General features: G+C 41.9%; 1 protein-coding gene across 1 annotated transcript in view; it reads left to right on the top strand.

The window, feature by feature from the left end:
* Window positions 1-21,861, top strand: part of VWF (von Willebrand factor) — a 1,017,342-nt gene extending 995,481 nt beyond the window's left edge. The window contains exon 52 of the mRNA XM_069228440.1: window positions 21,404-21,861. Coding sequence (XP_069084541.1) covers window positions 21,404-21,592 — 189 coding nt within the window. The 3' untranslated portion in view covers window positions 21,593-21,861. The remainder of the gene's footprint in view (window positions 1-21,403) is intronic.
* The last annotated feature ends 371 nt before the right edge of the window (window positions 21,862-22,232 follow it).

Here is a 22,232-nt window from a genome sequence, read left to right as displayed (position 1 = left end):
GACACATGCTTTAAAATAAATGTATCTGGGACGAGCTTGGCTTGGATTAAAGATGGCATTTACACCAGCGATTTTTAACCTTTTGACTTCTGTGGATCACCAGTGAATTATTACTAAAATCCATGAACCCCGACTGAGTCAATATTGGAAGCTGGGGACCCCAGGCAGAAGCAATTTCTATGTTTTGAACCTCAAAACAATACAGAAAAGTGCAAAAACAAGTATACAACAGACAAATACTCAAATATTGAAACACTTTGTTTAATTCACAATCAAAAACAGAAAATGTTTTTACATTTTCAATGTAGTTGCTTTATTTGTATATACTTTATTAATTGTAATATTGTTTAATTTTGTAAAACTGTTGCAGACCCCCAGGGGTCCCTGGACCACAGGTTAAGAACCACTGCTCTACACTGTAGGTCTCCAAGACACCCACTGTTGTGGTTTTCAGCAGCCAGTGACCAAATAATCTGTCTTGCTTTAAGCTAGGGAACACTAGAACTGATGGGGAGTGTTACTCCCGTCAGCTGTGCAAAACTGATCACTGCGCTTTGAACATCTGCCTGTGGCCCTATGGCATCAAGACCAGCTGATGCAGAGCTCTCCTCAGAGATCGAGGACAGGGGATTCTTCTCTGAGTTCTGTGGTCCCCGTAGCAACCTCAGAAACAGGCAGGCTGTGACAAAAGGAAAGCAGAGTTCTCCCATGCCTATTTATTGAGTTGGGGTGTCAGGAACTCCATATATAGTGTACTGCATACTGGGCCATCTCCAGACCACCCTCAAGTGAAACAAGCATGAGCGACATGCTCAACTGGAGAGAATGGCTTACCTAATGAGTGGCTTGGAGGGTTACGTGTACTGTCATAGAACTCAAATGATTGAAAAACTGATGTTTGAACATCTTGAAGGGAGGCCAGTGGCCTGTTCTTGATTCTCTGCACTTGCCTGAAGATAGATACACCATTGCCCACCTGTACAGCTGTAAGCCTACTTAAGGCTCCAACTTTCTGTATCTGGCACCTTATGATTGCACCTGCTTGAATTCTGGTGCACTGGAAGGCTGTCTACAGGGAACATGATTGACAAGGCCATAACATTTGGAAACATGGCACCAGCCCAGGTGAACACTACCTGCATGCCATAGACCACACAGTGGAGCAGAGTGTCCACTCCTTACAAACTCTGAATCTTCTCTGTAACTGAGAAAACCAATTTGACCTAAGTCATTTCAAACATGGTGCTGTCATTCTCTTCCGCTTCTGCACTTGTGGCATAGTTCTACCAATCTGCCTGACCATTGCTGTTGGCTCCCAATTGCCAGAGAAACACCATCCATTTATATCTGCATCGTCTGATGAATTTTCCCCCAAATCACAAAGATTTCAAACATTTGGGATCTCAACCTATCTTGACCTCTCCATGCATGCAAGGGACATGCAAGGGCCAACAACATCCAGACAACTGCTGTTCACCGAGGCAATATTGAAGATGAAACCAAGGCAACCCCTGAAAACAGATAACACATACGAAATAACACTAGATGCCAGAAAAAGAGAAATCACAACTGTGGGCTTCAGTATGAGTGCCTGGGGAAACAGGTTAGGGAAATGTCCACTGACATACACTCTAGCACTGCTGACATCACAAACTTACAGTCTTTCTTTGAACAGTGCATAGATTTCCTCTTCCTATAATCCCCCTTTACAAATCTGCAGAATTGGGGTCTGGATTTCTGGTAGACACACCGTAAACCTCTGAATTTAGAGGATTGGTGAAAATGAGACAATGTTCACTTCTGTGGTGTCCCTGAGGTTGCAGAAAAGTAATTCTGACAGCATGATTACTCCAACAGCTTAGGATGGATTGGTTGTCATCATGATAGACGGTAGAGGCATGGAATTCACTGAACTGGAAGAATGTGAACACTTCCTAGTCACACTGGGCCATGCAGACATGGACACACACACAGCTACCAGTAATTAAGACCAAGGCATAGACCTCCCACAGACACTTGGATAAAGGAAGCATGCACAAAATGGTAAAGACACTTGTCCATGACAGGGACAAACCTAGATCAACACTGACATCAGATACTGGACCAATTCTAGACAAACTCACTGATGATCCTATTAAATCTTTGATGCTGTGTGTTGTTTTTTAGGGGAAGAAGGGCCACCCAGTTGTACACAGTACCTCTTCTATTTGTCTTTTGTGCCATATTGTGTAGATAGGCTCTTGTAGATGACGCTGTTTCCCTGTGTCAGACTCTGCCTTTTGAGCTGATTTGCAACTGCCTCTCCTCTCTGGGCTCTATAGCATCACATCTTCTGGACATAAGCCACTGTTGCTGCTGAGAAACTCGATGTCCAGATTTATGGACTTTACAGTCTGTCCCTCCAACTTGTTATGGTTGCACCTTTTACTTTTTCAGAGACCAGAGCTCCATAAATCCAGTCCTTAAGACAAACACCACTGAGGCATTGATGGGTTCTGAGCTGAAGTATAGCCCAACGATTTAGTTACAACTCCCAATATCTCCCTATAGAGCTAAGAACTATTACATAGTCAGCCATTCCTACAAAGATATATCCCTGGCCCTTACTTTTGGCACCATGATAAATATTGATGTCACTCAACCCTTCTGCCCTTGAGAGATTTCTACCTGAAAACTTACACCACTTAACTTATCTCCCATTTTACCTTCTGTCCTTTGGTGAACCAGTCAGTTGGCACCCCTATTGGGCTACCCATTGATTGGAATCCTACCCTAAACATTAATTGTTCCCATCAAGTACATATATTCAGAGTGCAGGATACATCACTTTGGAATCCAGGACTTCCAAATGGCAATGCCCTACTGAAGAGTATTGGTTAACCTTGACTTACATTTTACCCACACAGCCATCTTGAAAAGATAACATTAATTTGCTTCCATCTCTATTCTTCAGCAAAAATGGGTTAGATATAGCTTGATGTTCTAACTGAAACTGTATTTGGTTTCTTAAGATTAGAGAATTTTTCTGATCATTTGATATAAACCTGAATGGCTGATCCCATTGTGTCATAGTGAAAATTTTTAACATAAACCAGTCATTACACGTATCCTAGGGTGTGCTGGCAACCGTAAATACATCATATTGATACTTTACCAAGAAACATTTATTGAAAATAATTAATTCATTATACCTAGTTACTGAGGCACTCAGTCTATTATTAGTATTTCATATTATCTTTCAGCTACCATCTTTTATATTCCTATCCCTTCCAAGAAGTTGGGTTATTGGTGGAGATGGATGGACCCCCACTCAGGCAACAACCACAAACCATGTAAATTTTAATGAACAAAATGATATCAAAGAGACAAAAATCCATTCAATAAAACCGAAGATATACAACTTTAGAGTTTTTAGAGAAGATAGTGCCTAAAAGCACAAAGTGCCACTCGTACTCATCTGATCACACTACACCGGAGGAAAGTCACAAGTTGAGCCTGACTGTGATGGAGCACTGGCCCGATGTAGGGACCAAGTTAGACCAGCTGAAAATTTACCTTCTCAAGTCCAGTGCAAAGAAATGTGTTCATGTTGGAGAAAGTCACAAGGAGGAGGCTTTTGGTACAAAAGGGAGGTCAAGAGTCATGCATGGTTGTTGTTGTAGCATGAAGATCCGGTCATCGCTGGAGCTTCACGCTGGCAGTAGTTGCTGCCTATTGTTGCTGTAGGGCAAAGTACAGCCCTCGATGGTCGCCATGGAAAGCAGGTTTCACTGGAGCTTTGCGTTGACAGTCACTGCAGTCAGCAGGGTTTTGGCACAAACAGGCTCATTTGTGGTCCTAAGGAGCCCAAACTTCACATTTTCTTTCAGGAGGGGCTTCGCTGATTGCAGCCGAGGGTCAAGGACATGGGGAGGGGCACTACTTGGGGATCAGGACTCACTCCAGCAGAGGCCATCAGCAGAGCACAGGCAGGTCCAGGTGCAGCTGAGCAGTTGCAGGGAGACCGCAGAAACTTGTGTCCCACTCACTTACACAGGAGGTTAGCCAACTGACCCTTGGAGTCACTAGAGGTAGCCTAGGATAAAGGCGAGCAGGTCAAATATCCCTTCTCAGACATAAAGCCAGTCCTTCAAGCAGTAGAGCAGTTCCACAGGTCCAAGAGTGTTCTAAGGAGTTAGTCTATAGGTGCAAAATGTATACCTGGTGCCTTTGTGTGGGGCAACTTCCTCTCCTACCCCAACAGTGGTTCCTTCTCTTCCCCTAGCCAAGGCAACAAACAGTCTTTTCCCAATCTAACATTAGCACTTATTAAATGTAATAAGGTAACCAAGTGTTATTTATTGGGAGAAATAGGCCTTGCAACAGTGAAAAACGACTTTAAGATTTTTCCACTGACAGGACATGTAAAACTTCCAGGTGACTTAATAGTATTAAAAATGAAGTTTAGGCCTGACAAAAGGTTTGTTTTTCCAGGTAGAAATTACAGTTTAAAACTGGACACACAGGATGCAATGGCAGGGCTGAGACATGTTTTACAGTGCTACTTTAGTGGTGAGGAGCACAATGAATGCTGTCACCCACTAGCAGCATTAAATTTTTTAGGCCCTGGGTTCTGATTGTGCCATTTACTAGGGATTTACAAGTAACATAAATGTACTAATTAGGTGTAGTCTAATTTTACCAATTTACAAGAAGCGCACTGCTTCTATTTGCATCTGTGCACCAACGCCCAAAGGAACAGACTGTGGCTGTGTGGCTACCGAGTAATGACATTGGCTGCATGCAGTACTGTGCTTATTCACTGGCTTCGTTGGTAGGGACATGTCCCACAGACAATGTTACATGCATGTGTAGCATAACTGCTGCTCTGTGTTTTCTGGCAGAACCTTTCGAAGCAGAAGTGCTTCATTCTGCTTTTTTCAAATTGTTTTGCAAACAATATTTCCATACCCAATTTGTATGTCAAAGTTGCCAGCAGAGGGTACATGATTTTAACTATTGCGTATTTGTTTATTTTAAATATTCAGTAAATCTAAAGTATATTGTTTGCTAATCCAGAATTCAGCAGTGTTGGTGGGAATTCCTTTCAAAAGCAAAAGATAATAATTACCACACATTTCAAAATTCATCCACAAACAGTTTTAAGACAATTTAACCAGCGCGCTTTGAAAAGAACTGAAACACAGCTATTTTGGGGGTATGGTTTCTCATACTGAAGGTCCTACAAACAGTTTAAAAACAGCACAATCTTTATAGTTCACGATTCAGTAACACGATCATTAAATTAATCCGATAAATATTACAGCAATGAGATACATTTAAAAAAGCAGCTGAAATGAAATGCAAACCAAAGTTATTACATGCAAAGACTTAATTTACATTTTTTGTTACAAACCAAAAAACAGAAAAGAGCTGTAAAACATAGCTTTTTGAACACAATACAAGTGCTTTAATTCTAGTGGTTATGTTGAATGAAATCATAATTTCACAATGTCCAAAGCTCACAATAAGTGGTGTAATTACGAGTCAGGTGTAGCGTTGTCTATGGCTGAGGAACAGCTGTGCCTCATCACACTGGCTTGGTGTTACCACACAGTTTTCACAGGTGCAGTAACACCAGACTGTTAGTAAGGCAGTTCTTCCAGACAGTAAAATCGTATAAGGCTGTAGCTTCAACAGCAACCAACCCTTCACTTCTGTTCCAACCTCACTATTCCTCATATTTCTCTGGCAAAGGGGAGAAATAGCAACATTAATTGCTCCCCTTGCCAGAATAAGGCCCACATTTATACTTTTTTGGCGTCACTTTTGCATAATGTTTTTATGCAAAAGTGGCACAAACTCATAAAATACAATTATGGCCCATATTTATTCTTTATTAGCACCGCATTTGCACCACTTTTTGGCACACAAAACGGTGCAAATTTACAAAATATAATTGTATTTTGCAAGTATGCGCCGCTTTTGTGTAAAAAAATGACGTAAGTGCGCCACTAAAGAAGTATAAGTATGGACCTATATTTTGTAAGTTTGCGCCGCTTTTGTGTCAAAAAATGACGCACATGTGGTGCAAAAAAAGTATAAATATGGGCCTAAATGTTCTACTTCCTTCCCCTACCTTCCCTATCTCTTTCATTCCTGTCACACACAGAATCCCATGTTATCACGTGCCCCGCCCTGAATTAGTGGTAAATGTGTGCGTTAAACCCCTTAAAACAGGGAACACCAAGCAGAATACTGCACGATAGTTTCCTTTCAGCACATTTATTCCCATTTCTGAAGGGCTCAATTCGTTAATTGCACAGTCCTGACTCCGTGTATTTATGTGTGCAGACTAGACCCGGGTGAAATTGAAATTACGATGTCGTACGTAATTTCTGGAAACTCGCGTTACGCTTGTAATACGAAGTTCCAAAAATGATACCATTACAACACCTTATGTAATTTCTCCCTTTGCAGCAACATTTTACAGTGAGCATGCAGGAACAACGGAATGAGAAGAACGTGAGCAGCTGCTTGCGCATTGAACACTTTTTTCAGTTAAAATGTTCAATTTTTACATAAATAAATTAACTCACGGACACGTTTGGCAGTAAAATACAGCGCGAAATCACAGATTTGTCTTTAATTTAATTATGTGTTTGTACATCATTTTCCTGAAATGTTTTTGCATGGTTACATGAAAGTAAATTGCACAAATTCCTCACTCCCTTAGGGCAGCGTTAGCACTTTGCCAGTATCGTGCAACTGGTAACCAGGCCCAATGTTCTACTAATGCAGCAGAACGAACTGCCCCGTATTTCAATAGAAATTCTCCACTTCAAACCCTCAATCTTAAATAACACGCTTTGATAGAATCTTCTAAAACTGTCAACATTCGTACAATGTTTAAAATCTGAAATGTGACTCATATACTGCCGGTACTTCTAAAATGTCAATAGTTAGCCCATTTTATATCTGGAAATACAGAATATCGTCACGAAATCTCCTATAGCTTAGAAATGTTTTTATAAATCTTAAAAATACATTTGATTCAGCTAAAAGCCTAACTTAATGTATTTCATTTATAGTTGCAGTTATGTCTCCCCTGTTAGCAATTCTACCTGAAATATTGAACACCGAGCCAGCCAGGGCTCATAGCAAGTAGATTCAAAACGTAGCCACATCGTACAGACTAAAAGAAGTTAGACTTTGGTGACAGCAAATAACAGGCGAGTCTCCTGTAGAACAATATCTTTACACATTGAAAAACATTTTTAGGGTTACATTTTCATTTGAGGAAACTGAAGGAGATGCGGGTCACCAACATAAGAATAGATAGCATTTGATTTCAACTACACCTCTGTTAGAAATAGGGTTTCTGGTTAGCTAGGGTATTTATGCACCTAAGCCAGGAAGAACCCACCACTCTACTCAGTATAAGTCAGTTACACCCAAGGATAACCTGTGCTCACCCTTTGGTAGCTTGGCGCAGAGCAGGCAGGTTTTTCAGAGGCAATGTGTAAATTTAGCAAAACACTCAACTAGCAACACAATGAATAAACCACAAAAGAAACTCCACACGGGGGCATAACATTAGCTCTTTGTATTGTTGAGAAAACAAGAGTAAAGCAATATAAATGTGATCAATAATTTTCAGGCGATGTGCATTCAAAATATGCAGGTTCGAAATGATAATACAATGTGATGATAAACCCGCTCCTGTGAACTATGTGAGGGAAACAATAACAGTGAAGGCACAGGAGCGCTCTCAGTGTTAGGCGCACCAGTGTTGTACTTTCTCCCAGACCCTCAAGACCATAATGCAGATAATTTACCATCAACCCTCATGCAATGTTGCGTAAGTCAGCTGTAAAGACCTCACGGGTCTCGGAGGATCACTGTACCTTTGTTGTCCAGTAAAGTGGCTGTGCAGTGAGTTACGCTGTGGCTGCCTTCATGCCTGGGGTCACAGCATGACATCGTCAAGCACACTTGGATTCAGAAAGCAGGCGCGTCCTGAAGTGGTCATGCAATGCAGGTCGTGAGGCACACTGGAGCATCCACTCGGAGTGCAGCAGCAGTCTGATGTCAGAGTGTAGCACTGAGGCGGGCACAGACTGCAGCACTCGGCCATGGTCCACATTGCAAGCAGGACCTCACACAATAAGCTCCTTCCCAGAGTAGGTGTTTTAAAAAGGGGAATACACAAAGCGTTCCAGCTCCCCCAATCGGTGGCTGGGTGCAGCTCTCACTGGGTGGGTAGACCATGAGCGGGTAAACACAAATTGTGGGTTGTCATCGAGATCCCACTACTGGATGCACAGAATGTGAAGTCCCACAACAGGGGGCTAGTAGGTGAAGTCTTTGATGTCCCTGAGACTTCAAGGACCAGGGGTCAAGCCAACAAGCCCTAGAAGACCACAGTTGATCAAAAATGCTTAGGTAGCGGGCAGCACGGCAGCACGGCAAGGTGGGTGGCCAAGTGACAGTCCCTCCTGCTGCTCAGCAAGCAGCAGGCCAACACAGCAGAGCAGTTATCAAAGTGGCAGTCCCTCTTGGCAGCACAGCAGTCCCTCTGGCAATGTGCATATGTAGAGCCAGCGATATCTGGTTACAGGTCCAAAATGGACTAAAAACATGGGGTCAGAGATCCAGTACTTATATTTCAAAATGCCTTTGATGCAGGGGTGACTTTAGAGGAGCACTAAGGAGTGCACAACAATTCCTTTCAGTCAAGCCCTGTCTCCAGTAGGGGGTAAATCAGCTGTTTATATGATGGCAGACCACAACCCTTCGACATGTAAGTGTGAACCACCTCTCTCTCTCTCCCAGCCCAGGAAGACTATCGGTATGCAGATGAGTGCAGATATATCCCCTGTCACTCTAAGCCCTTCCTGTGTTGCTGCTGTCTAGAAAGTATGCACAAAGTGTAGCTGTCACCCAGGCCAGACATGGATTAGAGACAGGCTGCAAAGCACATAGAGGTATGAGGACAGAGAAATGTTTGAAACTGGTGCTAACTGCGATTGTTTTGTGACCATATTCGCGGTCACAAAACAATCATGCATACCATTTGGATATGGTATTAGGAAGGGACGACCTTGACATGCCCCTTCCTAATACGGAATCGCAAAACCCAAACTGCGATTCGGTACCAAGTTACCGAATCGCTGTTTGGGCTTTGTATATCTCAAAAAGCATTTTTCAAGTCGAAACGAGCTGATTCTGTGAATCAGCCCGTTTGCTACTTGAAAAATGCTTTGTACATCTGGTCCCAAACTTGTGAGTAAATGAATGGTATCCTTAACACTGGATTCACTTTAACTCTGTCAAACTGTAGTACAACAGGTCATCTATGTCAAAGATTATTAGGAGAAAACAAAACACGTAATGGGCTAAGTGCAGAGTTGTAGTACAACAATGAATCAATGTGGTATTATGAAAATGAAAGTCCTATCCACCACTACCATCAAGGTAAGAAATCGAGTTTCTGGTTGGCAAGGGTATACACCTAAACCAGGCAGAGCCCGCCTCTCTAGTCAGGGCAAATCAGTTACACACCAGAGATAATCTGTGGTAGCTTGGTGCAGAGAAGGCAGGCTTATTATCAGAGGAAATGTGTAAAGCATTTGTGCAACACACTCACATAGCAACAGAATGAATACACCACAAAAGCAACTCCACACAGGGGTATGAGAGTAGTTCTTTGTATTGTTGAGAAAACAAGAGTTAAGCAATAAAATATATATTAGGTCAATACTTTTCAGGATCTCTGCATTAAAAATAAGCAGGTTTAAAATGATAATTCAGTGTGATAATAAGCTCTACTCCTATGAGCTGCGTCAGGGAAACACTAGCAAAGAAGGCACAGGAGAGTTCTCAGTATTAGGAGCACCAGTTTTGTACTTCCTCCCAATTCTCATAGAGGAAAGTCTCTCCATGGTCCCTTTGGACTGGCATGTATATAATTCACCCTCCTCTGCCAGCGATGTTGCATATGCTGACTGTAAAGACCTCACAGGTCTCGGACGATCAAAGCACCTTTGTAATCCAGAAAAGTGGCTGTGCAACAAGTCGTACTGCAGCTCCCTTCACGGCTGGGGGTAGGGCACAAAGTTGTCAAGCACACCTAGGTTGAGGAAGGCATGTTCTGAAGTTGTCAGGGCATTGCAGGTTGTGAGACACAGAGTGTCCGCCTGGCGTGCTGTGGCATCTGTTGTCAGAGCAGAGCACTCTGGCAGGCACAGACTGCAGCGCTCAGTTGCAGTTCCCAACGCAATTGGGACCTCATGTGGTAACCCTCTTACTGCAGAAGGAGTTTTAAAAAGGGGAAAACACAAAGAACTAAAGGCCAAATTTAGGAAAAGCGGTGCTGCATTCAATGCAGTGCCACTTTTCATGCACCCCTTAGTGCCCCCCTACTGCCACCATGTGTGCGCCGAATTAACATACAGCACACTACGGCGGTAGTTAGGAAACTAGCATCAACATTTTTGACTCTAGTTTGGCACTTTGCCAGATTAGCGCCAACAATTTTGACGCTAATCGTACAAAGCACATTGAGGCCCATTGACAACAATGGTGTGCCTCCTTTTAACGCCTGCTCTGTGCAGGCATTAAAAATATCGCTAGAAATGCTGCAAATAAATCTTTTAGATTTCATTGCTCCATTTTTGTGGTCCCCCCTAATAGGGGAACGGCCCCCTTGTATACATTATGCCTAGCACAGGCATAATGTGGAGCAATTGGTTACAAAGTGGCGCAATGCATGCATTGCACCACTTTGTAAATATGGCAGGGGGAAAAGGCCTTCTTAGCGCCGCCTTAGCATCACAAAAATGACCCTAAGGTGGCACTAAAGTGGTGCAAGGGCTCTTTAATCTGCCCCTTAATCTCTTCCTATCGCAGCCGGGTGCAGCACTCGCTTGGTGAAGTTCATGAGCAAGGAAACACAAAGCACTCAATCAGGTTGTCGTCAAGGGTTCACTGCCTGATACACAGTTGGTGAAGTCCCACAGCAGGGGCTACTAGGTGAAGTGTTTGATGTCTCTGAGGCTTTGGAGAACAGGGGGCAAGCTAACAAACCCTTGGAGACCATAGTAGTTTACAAATGCAGAGATAGCGGGCAGCAAACCAACACATCAATGCAGGTAGCAAAGTGGCAGTCTCTCCTGCAGCTGAACAACAAGCAGCTCAACACAGCAGAGCAATTAGCAAAGTGACAGTCCCTCCTGGTAGCTCAGCAGTCCCTCTGGCAATGTGCAGATTTAGAGTCAATGATGTCTGGTTACAGGTCTAATAGTGTCTAAAAACTTGGTGTGAGGGACCCAGTACTTATGTTAAAAATGCCTTTGATGTAGGGAGTGACTTCAAAGGAACACTTGGAAGTGCACAACAATTGTTTCCTGTTCAGCCCTAGCTCCAGATGATCAGTAGTGGGTAAATCAGCCCTTTGTGTGAGGGTATGCCACAACCTATTGGCATGTAAGTGTGAACCACCTCTCCCAGCCCATGAAGATCATCAGTATGCAGATGAATGCAGATGTATCCCCTGTCACACCCAGCCCTTCCTGTGTTGTGGGTGTCTCTAAAGTATGCACAAAGTGTAGCTGTCCCCCAGGCCAGCCATGGGTTGGAGACAGGCTGCAAAGCTTGCAGAATTAAATGCAAAAATGTGTCATTTCTACAATAGTACTGTAAATCCCAACTACACCAATAAGTAAGATTTATCACTACCATTTTAAACATACCAAACATGACCAAGCTACTCCTTTCCGATCAAGAATTACCACTTAAAATGGATCAGGGAATTCACAGTGCTTACCTATGAGAGAAGCAAAGTAGTAAAAAATGAAATAGGCTGTTTATCAGTACTAGGACATACAAAACATTGAAGTACATGTCCTACCTTTTACATACACAGCACCCTGCCCGTAGGGCTACTTAAGGTCTAGCTTAGGGGTGACTTATGTGTGATAAAAGGGGAGTTTAAGGCTTGGCAAGTAGTTTTAAATGCCACGTCGAAGTGGCAGTAAGCTGCACACACAGGCCATGCAGTGGCAGGCCCGAGACAGGTTTGAAAGTCTAATTGTGTGAGTGGCACAATCCAATGCTGTAGTCCCACAAGTAGCATGTAATTTACAGGCCCTAGGTATATGGCCTAGTTTACAAGGAACGTACAAGTAAATCAAATATGCCAAACAGGTGGAAACTAATTATGCCATTTTTAGGGGAGAGAGCACATACACTTTAGCACTGATTAGCAGTGGTAAAGTTCCTAGAGTCCTAAAGCCAACAAAAGAAGGTCAGACAAATAGGAGGAGGAAGCCAAAAAGCTTGGGATAACACTGCACAAATGGTCAGGTCCAACAATACCCTTAAGTAAAGGGATCCATTTTAGTCTGTATATGTTCCATTACATTTTAGAAATCCTCCAGGTATTGGAGATGCACTCTTATTGCCATTCCCCAAGTTCACCTTCCTGAAAAATACAGCATCAAAAATGATCCCTCTGTGGGATAATCACTCACCGTTTCAATTTATGTCACTGTACATGCTAATGGAACATGCTATCTTTGTTTTTGGAAAAGTTACCTACTTTCCTACGAGAAATCTGATTAGTTGAAAAACGTCTGGAGGTCAATCAAGGAAAGATGTTGAATCATCATATAAATGACACACATAACTGGATGGGAAGAAGTAGTCAACTTTGGTGGCTGGGAATGCACAGAAAGGATTTCCTAAGGTGTGATAGAGATATATAAAACACTGACAAAATACTCAAGAATTAGTGTACAGGCATCTTGTCATTCTGGCTATTATGAATACACCATCCCTGAAGCGAAACCCAGATTAATGATCAATACATTGAGTCAGAAGCCCCCCTAACATCAATAAAACCTCATTAGACAATGATGCACAATCCATAGTTGTGGACATCCTTCTTGGTATCGTCCTGGGGAACAATGAATTAAACAAGGTCCTGAAGGTTTACCTATCTGCTTGCTAAAAGCTGCTGATGCATAGAATTTAGAGGCCCTTCAGATCACTATTAGTTTCTTTTTTGTAAAGCAGACAAACCTTTGTCCCTGTTTGAATTTCAGGAACTCCTTGTGTCTTTACAATACTTAGCAATAATGGGAAAAACATGAAGTCCCTAATCCACTCTCTTCTGTTTGGAATGTAATTGGCAAGTCACTTATTATGCATGCCACCTTCTTGTGTGATCCACCAAGAGTCCACATAAACAGTATGGAAGGGCCTGATATTCGGCCGATAGTTAAATGATTTGTAACCCAGTAATGTATGATTAAGGAGACAGTTATAGCATCATAGCCTGTTTTTGGTCAACAGCTCAGACCACGCCTATCAGTTACTTCAGATCACACATACGTACCTCTTTTGTAAAAAAAATGTATTCCAATTTCTTGAATTTCAGTATTCAATGCTCATTAGCTAGGTTTTATTTCTGTTGTTTTCTTGTTTTCCATAATATATGATGAAAATTGACAAAATCAGGTCAATTGCTTGTACATGTTAAATATCAGCCAAACTAAAGGATGAGTCTGCATATCACAAAATTCAGGACAGTCACAGACAAATGCTCCTCATCAGCTATGATGTTACTATGGGAGCATCAGTTTAACAACTGTCCTGAGCATGCATTAAAAATGGTGTATTAAAATCTTGTAAATGTCACTGTGCCAATTTTTGTGGGCCTCCCTATGTTGGAACGCCCCACTTGTATACATTATACCTGGCACAGGTATAATGTGGTGGAAGGGGTTACAGCATGGCGCAATACATGCATTGTGTCACTTTGTAAATATAGAGCATGGTTGGGGCCTCCCTATAACCTCTTTGGTGTAAACAAAATGACACTAGGGCAGTGCAGGGAGGTGCAAGGGGCTTTTAAATATGACCCTGAGTTTGTTGTAGTGGCTTTTCTAGAAATCTTATGTACGTTTGTCCCAGAGTCTCTTCCAAAACATATTCAACTATATAAAGCCCAAATCTGCCTCCCAAGGGAGTTCTGTTATAGACTTGGCCCTCAAAGAGTTAACAGCGAAGAGTTATTTATAAATGTTAAAGACTTTTGGATTTGAAGCTACAAAATATGCCAAATTAGGGTAAGAAGAAACTGGAGTAATGGCCTCATCTAGGGAAAGAAGGCTATATTACACTTTATTTATCAAAGGGTGTTGGCATTAAGACATTGGAAATAATGGATATGTTCTTCATGAGCAATGAAAATTGATAACTCTGATAATGAGTGAACAAAAGTTTGATACATTAACACTTTGGGTTCTTTGAAGAATTAGTTGTGTGGCCATGAGGAAGCAGCAAATGTAATCCACATTGGACACGAACCATATGTTTGGCCTTTCTTTCTTTTAAAAAGAATTTCTGAAGAAGGACTATTAGTAAATATAGAGATATAAAGATATTATAAAAGCAATTGGATGCCTGATGAAGTTCTGTTCTTGAATATACTCCTTTTTACCTTGAAGGAAATTGTCTTTATATAGGTATTAGCATGTGGACGTTGTGGGGTGTGTATGTTCCCCTTCCTGACTTGCAAAAAGGGTAGTGACATTGACAGGATGTTGATGACTATATGTGCCACCTGAGCAGACAACTGTTCCTCATTGTCCTTGTTGGAAATTATCCTTTTGGAGGGTTATCCCCAAACATTTTGCCTTCTTCCTCCTATCTTTTTAGGTCTGTTTTGATGGTTTATTGTCTCTGCACACTTTACCACTGCTGATCAGTCCTAAAATGCAAGTGCTGCCTATGTAAATTGTATTTTTGATTGGGGTATCCATGACTGGCTTATTGGATTCACTGGTAAGTCTCTAGTACAGTGCACTAGAGGTGCCCAGGGCTTGTAAATCAAATGCTACTAGTGGGCCTGCAGCACTTGTGCTACCCACATTAGTAGCACTGTAAACATGGCTCAGACCTGCCACTGCAGTGACTGTGTGTGCAGTTTTAAACTGCCAATTCGACCTGGCAAGTGTACCCACTTGCCAGGCCTAAACTTTCCCTTTTACTAAGGTAGGCCCTAGGTAGCCAGATGGGTGGGGTGCAGTGTATTTAAGAGGTAGTACATGTACTGATGTGTTTTACATGTCCTACCAGTGAAATACTTCCAAGTGCGTTTTTTCACTGTTGCAAGGCCTATCTCCCTCATTGGTTAACATGGGGGCTGCCTTTAAATATCTCTAAAGCGCAGATTCCCTTTGAGAGCCAATGGAAATGTGGAGTTTGGGGTCTCTGAACTCACAATTTAAAAATACATCTCTTAGTGAAGTTGGTTTTTAGATTATGAGTTTGAAAATGTCACTTTTAGAAAGTTGCCATTTTATTGCTTAAACTATTCTGTGCCTCTGCCTGCTTGTGTATTCCACGTCTGGGTCAGACTCACAGGTGTGCTGTTATGAATTCCCTATGGACAGGTACACCAAGGGAGCTGGGGTGTAGCCTGCATATCCCGATGAGCCATCTGGGCTACAGTGGAGGGAAGAGTGGTCACTTTCACTTGAAAGGGCTGCACATGCCCTCACATAATGCAGTCACTGACCCCCTGGAGCGTGTCTGGGACCAGGCCTGGGCAAGACAGAATCTTGTCACCATGACCCTGTTCTCACCGACACCGTCATCGGACGACTTCACTGAGCCACTGCTCGCACCATGACCTGTGGGCCCCTCAGTCTGGCATCGCCTAGCTCACACAGCAGCCTGGGCATCCCCGATGACACCCCTTCTGCTGACACCGGTGCCACTGCCTGCACTATGGCCTGTGGACACTTCTCGTGAGGTACACAGCAGCCGGCCTGAACTGTTGGTTTTGTTGATCACGATGCCATAATAGCTCCAGGTGTAGCTATCGACTTCAAGGAACTGTATTTTTTAGTTAAATCTTACAAAATTCATATCTTTAGCACTCTATATTGGATTTTTATCGTTTTGGTCTTGTTTTACACAGATAGATATTGGCAATTTGTTCTAAAATTAGTGTGGTCTCCTTTTGTAGTGTTTTCAATGTGTTACTGCGTGTTATGTGCAAATGTTTTACACATTGCTTCTGAGATAAGCCTGACTGCTACCAAGGGGGTGAGCAGGAGTTATCTGAGCAGGTATCTCCCTTATCTTGACTAGAGTGAGGGTCCCTACTTGGACAGGGTGCAAACCTACTACCAACTAGAGACTCCATTTCTTACAGTCCTAATAAAAGGACTTTATTCACTAAATACGACTCTCCTTTAGCTGATGCACCAACTACCAGTTACCTGAACAGCTAACCTGCCAACAGCATTGAGCACTCTATCAGTACTTCTGTGTGCTCCATGCAATGGCCATGACCAGGCTCCAAAATTTGGGATGCTGCTTCATGCCTGCTAAAAATGCCTGTTTTATTATGAATTACTCCAAGAGCATCAGCAAGAAAAGGGACAGAATTTCAAGAAATGCTCCTATTTTCACCCAGAGAATCTGCTGATCACTACTCCCTTACAGTGATATTTTACAAATCCCAAACAGAATCTTAAACTCAGACCTTTCAACTGAAGCTATCTGATTCCATAACAGAAATGTTTGAAGTGCACTGTCTCTATGCCACATTTAGTTTGATAAGTGACATTTCCCACACCAGCATGCCAAACTCTCTGAGGTGACCTCAGAGTGCCATGATAACTTTACAATAGTCTCCTAGAGGTAAATAAATATACTATCAATCTTTGTTCACTGAGGGATGTGGAGGCAGTTGTGCACCTGCAGACCTAATCCTTAGATTTGAATCCATAAAGATATGAGGCAGCAGGTTAGAAACCACTAAACGTTATGACTGCTTCTCCACTGGACGGCTGCCAAAATAGGAGATGCACACTTTCAAGCATGATAACAATACCTGTTATAGAAAACTGAAACATTCAAGTACCGACATTGAGTAGTCCACTAAGAAATTTACGTTGACTAAATAATCATAATTCTAACTTTGGACCAGATATGCATTGGGAATCATTTGCAATTGCCAAATACTGAATTTTTGGGATTCCCTATTAGGTAATTGCAAACACTTGTATATAAATTGATGTGCTACACATTTTGCAATTCCCGATGGGTCACAAATAGACCTTCTTCATGAATATTAATGAGGTAGATCTCTGTTTGTGACCCACTGGGAATCCCTGAAATCACAGGGATGGTGGCCAGTTGACGTCAGCAGACCACCACGTCTGTGATTGCTGGAAATAAACAATCTTTTTTTTTTTTAAAGCAGCCCTTTTTCCTTACAAGAAGATGGGATGCATTTAAAAAAAAAGTTTTCTTTTCATTTTTTAAGATTAGGCAGTGGTCCGTGAGACCACTGGCTGCTCTTCAGAAATGTTTTACAAACAGTCATAAAGGGGAAGAGGTCTCTTGGGGTCTACTTGAAGTAGGTGGTAAAATGTGAATGTTTTGCATTGTTGCAAAACATTCACACATACCACTGCTCTTTGGTATGAGGAAGGGACCCCCGTACACCCCCATTCCTAATACTGAATCGCAAACTCAATTTGCGATTCGGGAATATGTTACTGAATCACAGATAGGGCTTTGTACATCACAAACAAGCTTTGCTAGTCTGGCCCCAAATCTGTAGAGCAGCTGTTCTAGGGACTTTGCTCCTACTCCCTGATCAGAATATTTACAAAGCTTTGAGGTTCACCCTAAAGCTCAGTACTTGTTCTATCCTTCATTGCGTAACCAGGCAAGAGTACTTTTCTCCTTTGTCATACCATTAAGCAGTGGCAGTTGGTGATTTTTTAATGTGGTAGAAACCTAATTCCTGCCCGGATTTACCCCCATTTTTGTCAAAAGTTGCCTTGAGAGTTCCCCATATGTTAAGAATTATCTTCTGTGTGCCGATGCCAGAAGTTTGTTATGAGCAACCCTTGCACCAAGAAATACGAACAATATTCTATTACCAAACTTTGATACTGCCCATATTCCATGTGTGTCCTATATGTCATCCATTACCACCAGTATTTCAGAGCCAGCATATTATCATGGTATCATGCCATGGCTATCCTCTCTGTGGCAACGCATTGCCTCTAGCATTTTGCTATAGGTGTACTGTTATGTCAAGTATTACTTACACTTTTCAGGGTCTGCATTTTGACTTGTGTGGCCTCCCTTATGCCAAGAATGACCTTTGAGCATTTTTCCTCTGGCAAGCACCAGTGTTTTCCATTGGGGCCATATCCCTATCCCAAGAATTACTTCTACTATATCAGAACCTAAATTGTGCTGTGGGTACTGGTCCTTAAACCAAGAATTATCTACAGTATACCAGCTGCAGCATTTTACCTTGGGTGCCACTATAAATCCAGAATTATATATTGAGTGTGCCATGGCCTGTGCCAGACTCGCAATCATAGAACATGCAAAGAAACACACTCTTATTCATACTCTCTCACTCATTAGCACTCTTTCTCACATTCACTCTTTCCTCTCACTCACTGTAACTCACATGCTTTCACTTACTCATTCTCATTCATGCTCACTCCCACTCTTAGTCACACACAATCATACTCATACTGACTGGTTTTCACTTTGCTCTATGGCAGCAGTAGAACTGGAATCTGGTGCTGTACAATGGAACCAGCAAGCCATGATTTGCAATGAGAAGGCAAGGAGAGTTGCAAGGCCAGGTTTGAAAAGGGGAAGACCCAGCTCAAGCCTTCTCCCAGTCTCCTCATAGGGTTGGAAGCACATCCTGAACAGTGACTGGAGCCTTGTCCCTACTGCCCTGCGTGGCTTCCCATTAGAACCAGGGCTGCCCTCTGAACCCCCTTTAAAGGAGCTGCCACTGCCAGTAAATCACAAAACCAATAGATAAATATGGCACATTCACTGGAGACAAAAACGATTTTTTTGTATCAAATGAAATGTCACGTATTAGATTGCCGTCAACAGCAATTATCTGCATATGAGTATAATATGAATGGCCATGTTTCCGTGAAGAAGTCCAACAACATGATGCATTACATTCCCTATTTTCTTCTCTGAATGCTGCCACAAAAATATGATGAGAACATGAGGCAAATCAATTGGTCTACAACACCGCATTAATGGCAAGGTGGCAAGAGAGCCCTGGTGGATGTCTTAAGTCTGGTGCTTTCCCATCCCATTTTCCTGCCTTTTTGTCACATCACTTCCACTGTACACACATCGAACAAATGTGCAGGTCTGGAATGCTCATATTGTAAAACAAAGAATTTGTATTTCCATGCAGCCTTGTAATAACCAGAACCCTGAAATTCTGTGGCTCAGCCTTAGAGACACACACTTTAAAGCCTTGGGAAACCAATCCCTTTGATGAAAATTAACACCATTCGTAAGGAACTAGTCTGCTTAAAATGATCACAGAATAATCGAGAATTAAAAACACATTTTTGAGAACCTCTGTGAGTCACCCTTTTCACATTGACTCTGATCTGGATGTAAATAATGCTGACTCTGAAGCAATTCTGCTACTAGCTTAGTCTCGCCCACTTCCCCAATTCTACACAATTTACAATTCTTTGAAAATGGCCTTCAAACACAAGTCCTCCACAGTCTTTCCTGATTGATCAAGCATGGGTAGTGTTCACCATGAAACACACAAAAGGAAATGTGATGAATGCTTAGCCATAGTCTAACCACTACCAACTGCTCTGGGTAGCAAGCCAACTATGCCACCTCAGATCCAGCAGTTTGCAAATCAGCCTTAGTCCTACTCCAATAGGAAGAGTCCTGCCCAAACTTCTAATCCAGGTCCTCTTGAATCCAGAACACAAGCAACCCAAGACTGGTTTCAGCCTAGTTTGGTCTCTTCAGTTGAGCACAACATGGTTCCAGTGGCAGAGTGAGCACAAGACCCATGTTTGAAGATGCCCTTTGCCACATAGGGTCTTACATGAAACGCACAAAAGGTGATGGGAGGAATGCTTGTAAATAGTTTAATCACTGGATATTGGTCAGGAAGCATTTCAACCCATTTTCTGTTCACTATGCCATCTCATATTAGGCCCAGCGATAAGCAATTCAGTGTTATTCCTGCTCCAAAAGGAGAAGCTCACCTCAAACTGCCAAAGTAGGTCGCCTGTGAACCAGAATACAAGCAACCCAATACTGGTTTCAGCCTAATTAGGTTTCTAAAGTCAGGCACAGCTTCTTCCAGTGGCACAGTATGCATGATACCCACATCTGGCCATAACCTTGACCACTTAAGGCATTACATCAATCATACAAAATGTAATGGAAGGAATGCTTGCGTAAAGTCTAACCAATGGCAATCGCTGAAGGTATCATTCCACCCTATCATTTTTTTTGCCCACTGTGCCATCTCAAATTAGACCCAGCCACATGTTAATCAGTATTTGCCCTGGTTCAGTAGGAACATTTGAGCCCAAACTGCCAAACCAGGTCCTCCTTGAACCGATACATGAGCAACCAAAGATTGGTTTTGGCCTAGTTGGGCCTCTTCAGTAGGGTGCAGATTAATTCAACCAGTGGCTTAAAATAAGTCAACCATTCAATCTTTCCACTTTTTCTCTTCTTTATTGCTCACCATGAATATACAAGTAGCCATATGCCACAAGATACATCATGACACAGCCCATCATAATAAAAACCTGAATTTTCCATATAAAATGGCACCAGGAAGTATAGTGGACTCTGCCAAAACTATACGTAATGAGTGGCCTGCCAATCAACTACATTGTCCCAAAGTGTAGGAACTGAGCACATGCTAATATACCCCAATAAAATGTGATTGAGAAGGTTTGGTACTCAAGTGAGCGATGGGCTCCATCAAAATGAAACAAAAATGCGAAGCACATGGTTGGCTGTCTATGGGATACCATGTGCAGTTAAAGTATTCACAAAACAATGACAGTTTATTGACCAGTTTTCAGGCATATTTGTTAATGGTAACACGGTCCACAACCTGACCCCACCGTTTGGATAAATCATAACTGACAAAAGCATGACTGGGGAGATACATTGTTTCATCCCAAATGTGCTTTTTAAAGGGATACATTGTGATACAGAATCAGCACAATATTGACAGGTGTGCTCTTTGTATCAAAAAATAAGGTTCACATGCACCCATTAGAAATCCTATCATATTCCAGTGCACAGTACACACTCATTACAAGCGTGCTTGCTACTGAGAAGTATAGCCATATTACACAAACATGAATAAGGGTTGTGACAATTAATAGAAAAAGCAAAACAAATGGTGGTTCGTGACAAGGTGGATGATGAATGTGAATAAATATCACATTAAAGAATGTATCTAAATTGTACTACGATAATTTGCACACGTTTAATCTTTCATTTCTCAATTCATACATACTTTATTTTGAAAATGCACTTTTTTTTTTAATTCTAGGGAAAATGTACAAGCAAGGCCATATATTCGATCGAATCGGACCGTGTGGAAGATCAGTGCATTTGTTGCTCAGCTACACAAACAGAGCCAATGAAAGTCCTTCTTCATTGTGCCAACAGCACGGTTGTGGAACATGAAGTACTACATGCCAAACAATGTGAATGTCTATCTAACAAATGCACAAAATAAATCCTTCAAAAGGAAATTAATTCCTTGAAAGACAGTCGCTAGTCTGCGAAAATGTATAGGTGTATTATAAAATCGTGATAGAACTGAATGTATTTTGTGGTAAATCTGTAGCACTTGTTCCATTACTTTCTCCATGGCTTTCATTCAATCATAGTTCAAGCATTGCAATAACGTTTCCTTACCTGCTTATTTTTGAGGAATATCATTTTGAATTCAATTGATGATAGATCTCATATACTGAAATAAAGTAAACTGAAAGTAAACGAAAATGTGATTTCTTGCTTTGCTAATGACAGAACAAACACACACACACATATGCATAGAGACACACGTGTGATATATTAAATCTAATTTTAGCTCAAAGCATTTATCATTGTTCTAATTTTCTGGTGCACGAATGCACGCGCGCACACACACACACACACACACACACACACACACACACACACACACACAATAGATTAAATCCAGTTTTAGATCAAAGCATTTATCATTCTTGTAATTTTCCGGTGCACTCACGCACACAGACACACACACACAATAGATTAAATCCAGTTCTAGATCAAGGCATTTATCATCCTTCCAATTTTCTGGTGCACGCGCACGCACACACACACACAATAAATGAAATCCAGTTTTA

This window comes from Pleurodeles waltl, chromosome 4_1 (assembly GCF_031143425.1).
Source record: "Pleurodeles waltl isolate 20211129_DDA chromosome 4_1, aPleWal1.hap1.20221129, whole genome shotgun sequence".
Classification (NCBI taxonomy): Eukaryota; Metazoa; Chordata; class Amphibia; order Caudata; family Salamandridae; genus Pleurodeles; species Pleurodeles waltl.
The sequence above is the reverse complement of the archived record's forward strand: the minus strand, read 5'-3'. Positions and strand labels throughout refer to the sequence as shown.